The sequence below is a fragment of the Liolophura sinensis genome, chromosome 13, assembly GCF_032854445.1.
Source record: "Liolophura sinensis isolate JHLJ2023 chromosome 13, CUHK_Ljap_v2, whole genome shotgun sequence".
NCBI classification, from domain to species: domain Eukaryota; kingdom Metazoa; phylum Mollusca; class Polyplacophora; order Chitonida; family Chitonidae; genus Liolophura; species Liolophura sinensis.
The window spans coordinates 16901626-16915814 of NC_088307.1; the positions used below are offsets into that span (position 1 = coordinate 16901626).

Here is a 14189-nt window from a genome sequence, read left to right on the forward strand (position 1 = left end):
GTTATTTTTGATATTTCTACACTTGACACCCCAACAGTGGCCATCATATAGGATTTCTTTTCGTCCTTACAACTTTTACAATATTATGTTTTCAGTGACTTTCTGACAGGGACAACGAATCACCACTGTCAAAGTAGTTACCTCCGATACTCGTCAGTGATTAGGCTTATGAACGTGAAATAACATGAACGCAGAAATCAATGCATACCTGAAATTGTTTCCATATATTTGGTACGCCTATTTTTTAACCTGTATGTCTATGAAGCATTTTTGGAGGCATAAATTATGCTGATACACCCCTTACCTGGAGCGCTGGTTCTTGTTTCAGATGTTGTAGGTACTGTTTAGACCACTTCTACAGAATGATTGTTGTTTCAAAATGACTATAGATTTATTACTTTATCTGATTGGTATTTTACGCCGTACTCAAGAATATTTCACTTTTACAACGGTGGCCAGCATTATAGTTGGAGGAAACTGGGGAGAGCCGAGGGAAACCCACGACCATGCTGGCAGACCTTACCACATGCAAAAAAAATGACTTTAGATCATCATGCAAGTCCATCATATAAGTAAATATAAATAAGTACTTTTTAAAACCATTTTTACATAATGACTGTTGTTACAAAATGACCACAAAATATCATGCACGCCACAATACAAATACATGTAAACATCAGATACTTTTTCAAACAAGTTTTACAGAATGAGTGCTGTTGTCAAAAGACTGCTGATCATCATAGATGTTCATACTGCTGTTGACATCAGTACCATTTTAGGCGATCAAATACTGTAAATGAAGCCCAGACTGCTTACCTGCATGATGGATGAATGTACTCCTATCAGGTATGGCATGGGAGCACTGAAACAGAGAACATTGCATATATTAACTTGTAGAAATTTAAATGGCTAAAGCCAAATTCTTGTTAAATTTATCTAATCCTATCTCTCTCAGACAGATAAGTCTTGTCAGAGGACCACTGTATAATAGTAAGACACTGAACTTTTGTGGGATGATGCAAGCCGCTACCCTAATTCCTCAACCTTTTCGCACACGAAAGCGCAACTTTCAGTGTAATTTATGCACATTTTTAATTTGATTTGGAGACAAAACTCCATTGCCTGGATTGGTCAGTTTCAGGGCTTCACAAAAAGTATAATTTGATCAGTCATCACGGACTAATGCCTTCATAATATGTTTGAATAAACACCTGAGAAACATGCCAAAATGGTTGAACAATTACAGTATTGTGAATTTGCACCTGTTTTTCTTAATGGTGTTTGATTTTTCTCATGGAACTTTCTAATTCTTCAACAAAGAACAAGGTTTTTGACCGAACAATGGACAGGCTTAGAATGAATTATAGCTGTTATCCAATAGCATTGCCGGGGTAAATGCTATTAGTTTGTTAGTACGCGGGAAGGTCTACCAGCAGAGTGCAGATGGTCCTGGGTTTCCCCTGGGCACTTCCTAGTTTCCACCCACTATAATGCTGGTCACCGTCGTATAAGTGAAATATTCTTGAGTACGGCGTAAAACACCAATCAAATAAATAAATAAATATTAGCTTGTTACCATTTCTGGTTGTCTGGTGAAAACAAGCAGTTAGAAAGAAAAGGATAAAATCAAAAATTGCACAGCTTTAAAAGTGCAACTAAATAACAATCTGACATTTTCAACAGGTGTTCCACCAGGACATGATGCTAGCCAGACACCCGTCCACCCGTCCAACTGGACGGGCAATCCAGCCAAAAGGGGTATTTTGGACGGGCAAAATTTTGAATCAACATTTTTTTGGGGGGGTTAAAAACAAAATAAATATATTTAAGATCGTTCCATCGAAACATACGTGAGGTTGTGTTGTTGTTGTTGTCTGCATTGGCGCTCGTAATCAGTGACAAAATCATCTGCAAATGACCAAGTAAGGATATGGATCCGAACTACTTTCGTCAAAATACGATATTTTAAGGTACAATAATAGTAAAGTTCGCGGGTTAATTTTGAGGAGGGCTTCAGACTCGCGCTCTGTACACAGTGCCGACCGGAAAGGATCGGGAAAACCCGAAGATTGACGATTGGGATTGCAACTGCGTCGTCCGAGAACTTTTTCTTTCACACGTGCTCATTAAATTGTCAGTTTGTGCGATCGGTTTTTACTAGTTGTAGGCATGTCGGAAGGGAAAATTACGGACTTTTTTCGGTCAAAAGAAATAGCAAATCCCAGTAGCAGCAGTAGCCATGTCGATGTCAGCAGCGAGAGTGACGGCGATGAAGAAATTGTAGACGACCCACGAGACAGGAGTCCCATTAAGCGCGCGACAGGCACGGCGAGTCCCAGCCCACAGCCCAGTACACTGTTTCAAAGTGTATTAACATTATATGTATGTATACTAGATTGTGAATATTTTTCTATTAGTTTATTTCTACCTACTGTGACTTAGCTGCTCAAATCGTATGGTGATTGGTGACACTACTCTTTTTAGTGAGTGACAGTCACAGATTCAGTGGTGATAATTTTGCCTGTTCTCAGTCTCAGTTGTAAGAGCTATGTATACTGTATTCTGATTTGGTTCCGTTGCATTTTAATGTGACGTAGTGTAACTGTGAGTGACATGCACCTGCTGTGCCAAATTACCATGCATTTTGATTGTTTTCCTTTTATATGCATTTTTGTGTATTTTATTGTTCACAGTTTATTTATTTCTACCTCCTGATTCACAGCATTCACACTTGAACTGTCAGAACTGCTGTGCCAAATTGCCATTGTTTTCCTTGCATCTGTATTGAATTGTGTATTTTACAGTTCAATTTGTTTTTCTACCTCCTGTTTCACACTTGGTTGTCCAAAGCATAACAGATTGTAACCTTACATAGTTTAATATAAAATTTATGTACTCTTTTTAGTGATTCGCACTCAGTGTCAGTCATTGGTGGGAAAAGTGTGATATATTGGGTGCCCCTAAAAACTGTCAATTTCTTGGGTCCAATAGTAATACATTATTTCCAGTGATATAATGGCAATTAAAGCTATTAAAAGGTCTTGATTTTCAATGATACAGTGGCGATAAAATGTCTCCGGCGGCAGACCCCCTGCTTATTTACGGGGGCCTCAAGTGGCGGCCCCCAAACCCCCTACCTTTTGGACGCCCTATTTTCAGATCCTGGCTAATGCCCTGCACCAGGACCACGTCAACCTGTAATTATAATAACTAGACCGAATGAATGAGGTGTAACACCACCTTATACTCATCTCGGAGAAAAAGTGAACTAAACGGATTTTGCCAATCAGTCTTCGTTTTTGATTTCTTGTATGTCAGGGGAGATAACTAGTGCTTACAGAAGTCTGTATTAGACCACTGCATCTGGCTTTCATATTGAAAGTCAGCTAACGCCCAGTTCATGCTGTTCTAGTGACCACTATAGTAAGTGTTCCTCAAATGATAGGATCGTTCCAGCCCTTTAGAGCTATGTCATCAGGACTTTTTAATTCATAAGTCACAATTTAAGACAAAACATAAAAAAAAACCCTCAAAAAACAAAGTTATAGGTACACAAGTAAGTAATGCATCCATCCTTCACACGTTAAATTCAGGCAAAAAAGTTACATGCACACTGAGAAATATCTGCACGCACCAACTCCTATTTCTGAAAAATCTATGCACGAAAAAATTAAGAAGAAATTGCAACACTCTGGTCTTGGATTATGACAAGCCTATATAAGATAGTGGTAAATTTATTTATTTACTTATTTATTTATTTGATTGATGTTTTACGGCTTACTCAAAAATATCTCACTTACGCGACAGTGGCCAGCATTATGGAGGGATGAAACCCAGCACAGCCTGGGGGGAACCCACGACCATCCGCAGGATGCTGGCAAACCTTCCCACTTATGGTTAAATTTCTAACATAAATTTTCTACACGCACACTGTTCGACATGCACAGCTAAATTCATCTGTGCTTTGGTGCATGTAGGCAGTCCATATTTCTAAAACTGTTCTTGAATTACACATTCTATCCATTAAAACTGACCAGTTAACTGCAGGCTTGTGTAACAAACATATACTGTAGATATGCAGACATCGGTCGAGCTGGCAAAGGGAGGTAACTCACCTACAATAATCTATCAGATGTGCAGGTAGGACGGGAATGAAGAGATGTTGCCAATGCATGGGGTAAAGGAGAGCCTCTGAGCCGTGAACACAGGCAGTTAATCGACTCAGCTTCTTTGAGGTTATCAAGATGCGGCGTTCATTCAACATACTGTACAAACATAAAATAGGTACCAGTAAACTAAACTACTAAGCCAAAGATCGTTCACCTATTTGAACCTCTACACTTCCTTTAAATTTGGGTTCAGAACTTTAGTACATTTCAAAGAAATAATGACGCAAAATAAAAACAAACGACAGAAGAAGAAAACAAGCAAAAGTCCAGTCCTCTGTATGAGGTACATATATGATGTTAAATGTTGATATATCAAGGTTTATGTCTGAATTTCTCTATAGTAATAAATAACACATAAATGTTGTACAAAAGACATACTTATGTGTATTTACACCCACCCTTCTGTCAGAGGAGTAAATATTATAAATTATTATAAAGACAATGTACAATTGTTCAAGCTTTAATAAATCACATTGTGGCAGAGAAATCATAAGTATTACTTTTTGATAATATGCCCACTTTATGCTCCCGTCAACTGGGAGTGTTAAAAAATATCCTACAGGCATAGAATGAAGATTTGTATTCAGAATCCGGACTCACCCAGCAAATATCTTCATCATATTGTTACAATCTACTGCATTGTAATATTCTGTTAGGTTCCTCTGCAAGACAAACAAAGCCAATCATCATTCGATCAACTTCAGGTCTGATTAAACAATAATATCATGTTAACAGTTTACTGACATATTTAAAGATTCCACTGGTGTTTCTTTGGCCAAACAGCAATGTATTTATTCATTTCATAGATGTTAAATGCATAACATAATTTAAAATGTGCATTTAATGCAAAGCCCATAAAAAAATTTAGCGTAGACCAAAGTTAAAAGCAGGATAGATGTAATATGTAATTTGTAGCACAGAAGTCAAAAAGGCAGTTTGGTGAAAACTAGGCAATTCTGAATCTATCTTTCACATACTTATCCACTGTGTTACCCATACATATAAGTATAACACTCACACTACTGGGAATGCTGGGCAGTTTTCCAGGATCTGGTGTCGTAAAACTGAACATCTGTAAACAATCACACAAAAAAACCTTTAAGATATCTGAGTAGTTTCACAATTCAAAAGATTAGTTTTAAGATTTACATATTTTGAAAAAATTGTTTTTCATCACTTCTCTCTTTTCCAAACACTGCTGCAAAAGTACTTTGATGCAGGTTTCTGGAATGCAGACTGAACATTTAAACAAGATGAACACATAACATACAATAACACGTCCATAAAACCACTTACAAGTGAATTATAAATTTTACACTGCCCTCTCACCTCTTGTTGAGCGACCACAGTGACAGGAATCCCCGCACCAGGCACCTCTTGCACATAAGCTGACCGCAGTAAAGGCTCAATCACATTTTTCTCTGAACGGTTGAGAACTTCAGCCAGATGGTTCAGAAAGTTGTAAAAAACTTCAAACCAGGGTAAAAAACTGAAAGCACAAAAGAATCATTCATTCCATTGCATTCCACATGAGAAGACTTCATGATGGTGGAAACCTGACAGAGCTCAGAGGGAATCACAGCCCTTTGTCTGGTATCTGACAAACTTTCTAACAAGATTTGACCAAGAGTTAGTTACCTTTCAGAAGAACCAATTTGATAGTGTACCTGGTCTCCTTGATAGTGTTCCTGGTCTCCTTGATAGTCTACCTGGTCTCCAGGGATTGCTAAATCCCACAAATATGTACATTCGTTTGCAAGATGTCAATCTGAGAAGCCAACAAGTTAGCTATATGCATTTCTTACTTAAGCTACTGCATTAAAATTAACTAAACAGTGATACTACAGTGCCTTTATTATTAAAACTTTATTACACATATGGTATAAACAAGTATACTGGTAGTTTAAGACACAGTGATTGACAGACTTGATGACATCAATCTTCTACACCCTGTTATGCATTGGATGTAAATGTTATGAGCACAAAATATCTGAAAACACAATGAACAGATATCACTCTGTTGTCATAATGTCATAATTCATAGCCAAACTTTGCTACAATCTGACCTGATGACACAGAGGCAGGTCTGAGCTCCTGTGGCGTGTCGACAGAACCCAAACCTGTACATACTCTCCAAGTCGGTCAGCACAAAGGTGAAGTGATCCACGGCCGAACTGAAATAGCAAATAAGTAGTCGAAATTCTAACAGAAAAGGGAAAGTAACCGAGTGACTCTAAAGTTGATTCTGAAGTATTACTTTATTCAACAAAATACATTTTGAAGATCAAATATAATTTTTGATTTTGTTTACTGAAGTCATTAACAAATTAATTAACAAAAAGTGCTACATAGGCAGAACAATTTACTATTATTCAACACAAATTTAATGTGTTCAAATGAAAAACAATTCCATCAATTTAATATCCTTATTTAACTATGAAATATTTCCCTAATACAGTGTATTTACTTATTTATTTATTTTTCAATTTCTCAATTTTTCAATTTTTTAACACTATGCTCAAGAATTTTTCCCTTGTATAATTTATGGCTGTGAGTTTTATTGTATGAAGGACACCAGAGCATCCTAAGTAAACCACATCTGGTGAGTGACTGGCAAACTCTACCACCTGTAACATACTAAAAAACGACCACCTAAGCACTTTTTTCAGTGGAATTTATGCATACAACTATTATGAAAACGACACCAACAATGATTTGTTTGTGTCACTGAAGATGCAAGCTTCAAAAAACTGTGCAGATCATTTTCCTACTACCCCATAGTTCTCTATTCGAAATATTGGTTGCAGTGGTGGTTGAAAAGGTTGAAGAATTAGGTAATGTCATATTGAAGGGAGGTAAGTGGTCTTCAGTGAACCACACAAGACAGCGTCATTGACTGCTTACTGCCACAATAGTCTAGTGAACAATTCAGGAAGCAGAGGGAATCTCAAAAATCCCCTCTCTAACAATGGGTGACTGTACCCACATCTCATAATACAATATATAATAACTTTTGAATTTAGGATTTTTGATTATGTACGTTTCATACCCGTCTGTCTCACAGGGGAAGGCGAACTTAGTAACGTTGTTGATGACATCCTGCAAAAGAAACAAGAATTAGCAAGACAATACAAAGATACAAAACAAAACAAAAAAACTGTGCCTGATATAACAAACTCTATCAATTATTGATGAAAATTCAATTTCTCAATAAAAACAAACGCAAAGCGACGTGTAAATCTATGGGAATGGTATCATGAAAAAATCAGATGAAAGTACCAGAAGGAAATAAAGAGTTACCTCCTCATTGAAATTGGGCGGGTATGACTGCAAAATGAAGGCTTCTGAAACAGAGAAATTGGGCACATATTTGTTGTTCTTCTCAGTCACAGTACTCAAATGAGTGATTTGTCTGTAATTTAAGAGCTATCATAAGTGTGACACAAAGCTAACATGTTTTCGTATTACTTCAACCATAATGCTGAATTCAAAAAAGTGTGTTTTGTCAATTTAATTCCTTGATAAAACAAAACTTCAGATAGCTTTTGTTTTTCTATTTACGCTAAATACACACCTGTGTCATTATCAGGCTTTGCCACTTCTGCGAAAAACTCGAACAGGCGCTTAGGCTTATCTCTGAAATGAAAAATAGTACTTTGGTAATCGGTAATATCAATAATATCCTTGTAAATACAGCTCTCATGTAAATACAGCTCTCATGTAAATACAGCTCTAATGTAAACGCAGTTCTCGAGGCCTCAATGATTCAGAAGCTTCTCACCAATGCAGTCACTGTGAGTTCAAGTCCAGCTGATGCTAGTTTTCTCCTTGGTCGTACATTAGAAGATCTGCCAGCAAAGATCTGTTTCATTCCTTCCCACCATAAAGCTGGTTGTCTTCATACAAGTGAAATATTCTTCAGTGCGATGTAAACACTAATCAAATATATTAATCATATTTCTAGACAGAGATAATAGATTGTTACAAGGTACATTTTAAAACTGTTTGCCTTCTTTTCTTCTTTCATTTTCTAGTCCATAAATAGAGAACTTTTTGTGCAATGATTAAATGGTATCTCCCTGGAAAAGTGTGTATCTTGTATTGCATGTATATCAAAATGATAATATGCATTGTTAAGTTGATGCTAAGCATGATGCTTAGTCTCAATAAAATGGTAACATAAAGCCTGCTACAATTATGGAATTTCTATACCTATTTATTTACATATACACTATGCTCTCTGCATAGTAGGTCTCAACGTCAATACTGTCTGGGACCACTGGAATTTTTGTTGCGCTGGTATTTATCAACATTTGGGTCAGTTGCCTGTGGCCAGATCTATATTTATAACAAACAATCATCCAAAACAAGATGAAAATATATCTGAAATTTCTTGACTGTACCTGTATATTTCTTCCATAAGTTATTGTGATGCTGTCACTGTATTGTGATTTCATAACTTGGTTTTGGGTAAACACGACAACTGATTGGCTTTCCAAAGAAAATTTATTGACTTGATTAAAAATCCCGGCATGAGAATTGAAAGCCAGGGTAAACATTTGAAATTTACATGCAAATGTTTACCTCTGCATTATTATACCTGTACTCTTTTTAAATTTAATTATGTTTTCTGTTATTTAATTGAACAGACATTAAGTTGTTAATTTATTTAATAGTACTGCTAAGTACCTGATATTTACTGAGAGGGCAATAATTTGAGCTATTCTTCGTGAAATACTGAAAATGGATATAGATCTTTTGCCAAAAATCCCAGGTGTAGTCTCATTACAGATTTACCTAAACCTTAAAAGAACTTCGAATTCAGTTAAGCTTTATGTACAGAATTCCAAGAATCGCATCACTAGGTTTAAAATGGGTAATAATGCAGACCCAGTCTGTCGTCAAAATATAAATACCTATAATTACCGACAACACAAATGCTACTAAATGCTGTCTGTAAGATCGCAGATAAATCACTTGCTCAGAGGCAAAATAAGCCTTATCTACTGCAGTAATTGTTTTATATATACACATGCTATGATGCTATCTTTTCAACACACTAGTCTTTTTTACCACTGTCCCATGTCTCTGTAACACAGGTTTTACAAGTTCTCTTCCTGAATTGGGCATCAAACTGCATAGCATCATTAACTGACGCAAAGGAGTGCACATGTGACATCCTTTTGCAGACATCAACGCTAAGTTCAACGAGAGAAGCACATATGTTACAGAGACATGCAAAAGCAATCAAAGAAAATAAAATCAATACAGATTTGGTGGAGTTTGGAATATATACATGTATAAACAACTTTTAAAAATGTTGGCAAAGCTTGTTTTGCCTCTCAATGAGCAAAATCTAGGCCATCCAACAGGCAGCATTTAGTAATATTTGTGTTATCAGTTATCATGGATTTTAAGATTCTACTACAGAAGCAGTCAAGTTTATTTCATGCGTCCAAACATTTACTTTAATGCTCAGTTTCCAGAATCTGATTTTTCAATGAACACGATTAAAGCCATATATGATTACTACAACAGCTGAAATATAATAAGATAGGTTACACTAAACCAAAGCTATGTGGTTGCTCAGAATGTTTGTTGCTGGATTCAATGTTTCAACAAGTTGCCATTTCACGTATTATGACATCTCAAACTACTCAAAGATACAGCTCAATCCCCATACAACCAATTCTCTCAATTAGCTGAATTATAGATTCATGTATTTGACGAACTCTTAAACCGTTACGGTAGTCACAGGCTTTGATCGCTGCAAAAATTGATTCTCCACCGAGTTTTGAGACTTTGTTGTCATTCGTGTTGTTGTTGTAGTGCACTTGTCATAACCCACCTTACACGGGATCCCATGGTGAACTGCAGGAAGATCTCCAAATATCAAATTTATCTCTTTCTGAATAAAATAAAATTAAATGACACGTTCCTCTCTGCACTCATTTTCCTACAGTGGAGTTGGGTGAAACATTTTTTTCTTCTGTATCCTAGAATAACTTTGTCTTCCTTCCTTCCTAGACCACCATTTTGATTCTGACGGCCGGGTGGAGGGAGGGGGTGGGGGGGGATATATACTCTCTAACCAGTATGTACGATCCTTTCACTGGGGACTTGTACCGAGCAAACTTCGGTCATTCAGGCCAGGAAGTCTGCGTGTAAGGTCTCACCTTGAAGGTCAGTCGCCTGCCAACATTCGTTGTATGGAATAGGAATTCCCGTCAAAATCATCACTATGAAAGTATATGGGTAGGGCAGGTCAGAGTTCGAATCCATCAACTGCCTTTCTTGCTGTTTCGTTTTGTTTTGTTTTGCTCGTGCCTTAATATTTATTTATTTATTCTGTTGTTGTCTAACGATGTTGAATTTTCATCTTAAGAAAATCAGCATAAACCACCTGAACTCAAGGAAATTTTCACACAGTACATATATTTTTCATCAAATCCACAATATCTCCTTCATACAGGTCTAATATTTCAAGCCATTGTAGGCCACCTGCAGTTTACAGACCATTGTCTCAGATTAGTTGATTGACTGATTGATTGATTATTGTTTAATAATGCTATGTACAATCAAGTTTCACTTCTATAACATTGGTTTGATTTATGGGAGGAGAAAACCACAACTCACAGAATAAACCACCGACTTTCACCAGATACCTGACAAACAAAATTAGTCGATAACCAAGTCAGCCAAATGTATATGTTACACAGACCTATTTAAGGCTATTGTAGTATTCTCATTTTGCCAGGTGGGAGTAAGTCTTTTCCTTTGTGGCTGGGAAACTCTGATTGTACATTTTGTACTAGAATCAACACACAATTTTTTAATGGTTACATAGACAATGAGTGGAACGAAATGTTCACGCCAAGAAAGACATGGCTAACAAAATGACACCTCTCCACACACCACCCACACTACTCAGGCTAGCAGGAGTACGATTTGATGACGGCGCTTACTTCTCTTTCTGTCTGATCCTCACTTGTGCCACTGCGGCCAGCATTATGGTGGGAGGAAACCAGTGAGAGCCACGACCGTCAACGGGTTGCTGCTAGACCTTTCCACTTACGACCAGAGAGGAAACCAGCATGTGAACGAGAACACTCATCACCATGTCTCAAGAGCCCTCAACTGGCTATATATATTTGAATGGTGTTTTATGATGAACTTAAGAATATTTCACTTGCATGACAGCAGTCAGGATCATGGAGGAGGAAAGCAGTCAGAGCCATGGGGAAAGCCACAACCAACCGCAGGTTGATGGCAGACCTTCCCACGTACAGCTGCAGAGGATCCGCACATGGCCATGTGCCCAGATGTTTAATGGTGGATTTGAGGGACTGCAGCTTCGTACATGCCAGTATTCATATACAGCAAATTTGTACTTTCTCCTGTATCCTCTAACAGATCTTACATTCTTGATGACAACAATTGGTTGACACCATGCTTGTCATCACTTCCACAAGATGGTCTGCATATCTCATCATCACTAGCTTACCAAACGTTAATGGGCTATGCCAAGCGTTCCCAGTTTTCCCCACCCATAAAACTGACTACCATAATATAACAGCGTTAAACAAAGTACCTGTCCTGTCAAACAAATCATTTTCACGCCAATTTTATATATTACTGTGTCCAGCTTATTTGGTTGATGTATCCGGACAGCTAGAACATAAAGGAAACCATCACAACTGGACAGGTAATTGCCAAACTGGTCTTATTTGTCAGATGCTACTGGTCATGGATCAGTTGTTCAATTTATTTATTTATTTATTTATTTATTTGATTGGTGTTTTAGACCGTACTAAAGAATATTTCACTTATATGACGCCGGTCAGCATTTTGTGGGAAGGAAACCGGGGCGGGGCACATGGGAAACCCACAACCATCCCCAACTTGCTGGAAGACCTTCCCAATTAGGGTCCAAGAACAGTTATTCAAAATTAGGCGTTATCATAGTTCCTGGGGCTCTGTTTACAATTTTCCTGAACATTACCCTTTGTTTTCTTTTGATGACTCCCACTCCCCTCTCCACACACATACACACATCAAATTGATTAAATAACAGTCAAATAAATAAATGTGAGGCATTCAACCATGCACTCACTCACTCACCCACTCAACCATCTGTTACGAGTGTCTTTGACTTTTGTTCAATTCAAGCTTATCAACTTCTGATACACATTTGATTAACGAGAAGTCGGGTTAACAGCTCTACCTACACCTTCAAAGTTTACATGTTTGACAGCAATGATTTGAATACTAGAATAAACTTATTTATTTGACTGGTGTTTTTATGCCGTACTCAAGAATATTTCACTTGTACAATGGCAGCCAGCAGTACGGTGGAGGAAATAGGGCAGAGCCCGAGGGAAACCCAGGACCATCTGCAGGTAGCCCGCAGGCAAACCTTATAACAGAAGACATGAGTTAAGCATATACAACAGTAAAACAACTACACAAGTTGTATATGGTCAAAATATATAATATATATACACGCATACATGTACCTGTAAATTGAATATAAGCGTCAAGTCCGACATTCATATACAATTCGTAGTCCGTAAAGGGCGTTCCAAGTCGATAATCACAAGATCCAATTCCAAAACGTTTAACACTAGCTCCCAAAGACAAAGGTATGCAAGAAATTATACAAATAAGAAATAAAGCTGGTAACACACAAGAGAGAAGCGGTCATCAGTTTTCAATGATGCCGGGCAGACAATGAATATTCCAGGCATGAATTCCATATCAAAGTTCAAATTCGTAGTCCGTGAATGAGTTCCATGTCAAATAACAATTAAACAAGTATCTCAGTCGCGCTTTAATTGCAACTGTTCATAAAGGCATCATGCTGATGTAATGAGCATGGCTACCTTTACGGCCCCTAGCCCCAGGTTAAGCGGTATTAGATACAGTTTGAAAATGACGAGCGTTACAGACCCTAACCGATCAGATTGTGATTCAAAAGTAACGGACGATTACGTCTTTCCCGTTAATATGTAAAGATCTCATGCTACAAGCTTTATCCTTCCTTCAAGCATAAACTCCAAAGCTGGAGAGGCCAAGTAAGGCCAGATTGTGCATAGCTTCTTCGGGCCTGTTGTAATGTTACACACATATTTGAAAGAACCTCTCCAAACACTTATATTTGTAGAACATCCACAGCAGTAACACTGAATGAAAAAAGGGTTCCCATCTGTGAAGAGTTTCTAGTTCTATTAAGAACCTACTGTAAATCTTCAACCTTTTAACCTCTAAGCACCTCTTCAGTGGAAATCACACTTACAATGACAATAAAATGATTTGTTTGTATCACTTAAGATTCAAGCTTCACTAATCTTTACAAATCATATTTCTACAGGCTACAGTTCTCTCAGTATGTTTATAAATATTGGTCACAAATACAGTTGAAAAGATTGAAGAATTAGTTTAATATGACCCTGTTTTCCAGCACTTTCAAGTCTAAATACCCGCATTCAAAAGATTAATGGAAACTGTTTAGATAGATGATTTATCATGCCACTTGAACAAGCAATATTGCAATTCACATTGCAAAAATCAAGAACTTTCAAGGATGCACTTATTCAGTACAATTCAAGTAGGCCCCTATATACAGGTCCTTTCCAGCATTTCAGAGACAGTTGTGGAGTTTCGAGTTGGAACTCTTTTGGTCAAAGGTAAAAACAGTCCTACTGTGTCATGTGACTTGTTAAAAGTGTTAGGCAACCTTTGTTGACATTTACTGACCAGCTGTCTCACCCTTTTCCAAAGGCACAAATGACAGATCTTTCCCTTAGGAAGTTTTCAAGTTAACGAACATTCAGATTCTCCATTTTCATTCCATTACTCTAAATTTCTTATTTTCAGACACCCCTGTTTGTGAATGTGATCAAATATAGTTGCCTAACATTTTTGACAGGTCACATGGTACAGTTGACCTTTTTCTACTTTTATCAATAAAACAGTTTTAACTCGAAACTCCCCTGTTGGAGTGAGTGAGTGAGTCCTTGG

At 37.4% G+C, this 14189-nt stretch overlaps 1 protein-coding gene across 1 annotated transcript in view; it reads right to left on the minus strand.

Moving 5' to 3' along the window:
* The window catches only part of LOC135481092 (DENN domain-containing protein 1B-like), a 38995-nt gene extending 28803 nt beyond the window's left edge, over positions 1-10192 (minus strand). The window contains exons 1-10 of the mRNA XM_064761025.1: positions 10018-10192; positions 7744-7805; positions 7470-7513; positions 7219-7268; positions 6236-6343; positions 5499-5658; positions 5188-5241; positions 4770-4831; positions 4116-4265; positions 817-862 (exon numbers count right to left, since the gene is read on the minus strand). Of these exons, the coding sequence (XP_064617095.1) occupies positions 817-862; positions 4116-4265; positions 4770-4831; positions 5188-5241; positions 5499-5658; positions 6236-6343; positions 7219-7268; positions 7470-7513; positions 7744-7805; positions 10018-10034 (753 nt within the window). The 5' untranslated portion in view covers positions 10035-10192. The remainder of the gene's footprint in view (positions 1-816; positions 863-4115; positions 4266-4769; positions 4832-5187; positions 5242-5498; positions 5659-6235; positions 6344-7218; positions 7269-7469; positions 7514-7743; positions 7806-10017) is intronic.
* Between the last annotated feature and the right edge of the window lie 3997 nt (positions 10193-14189).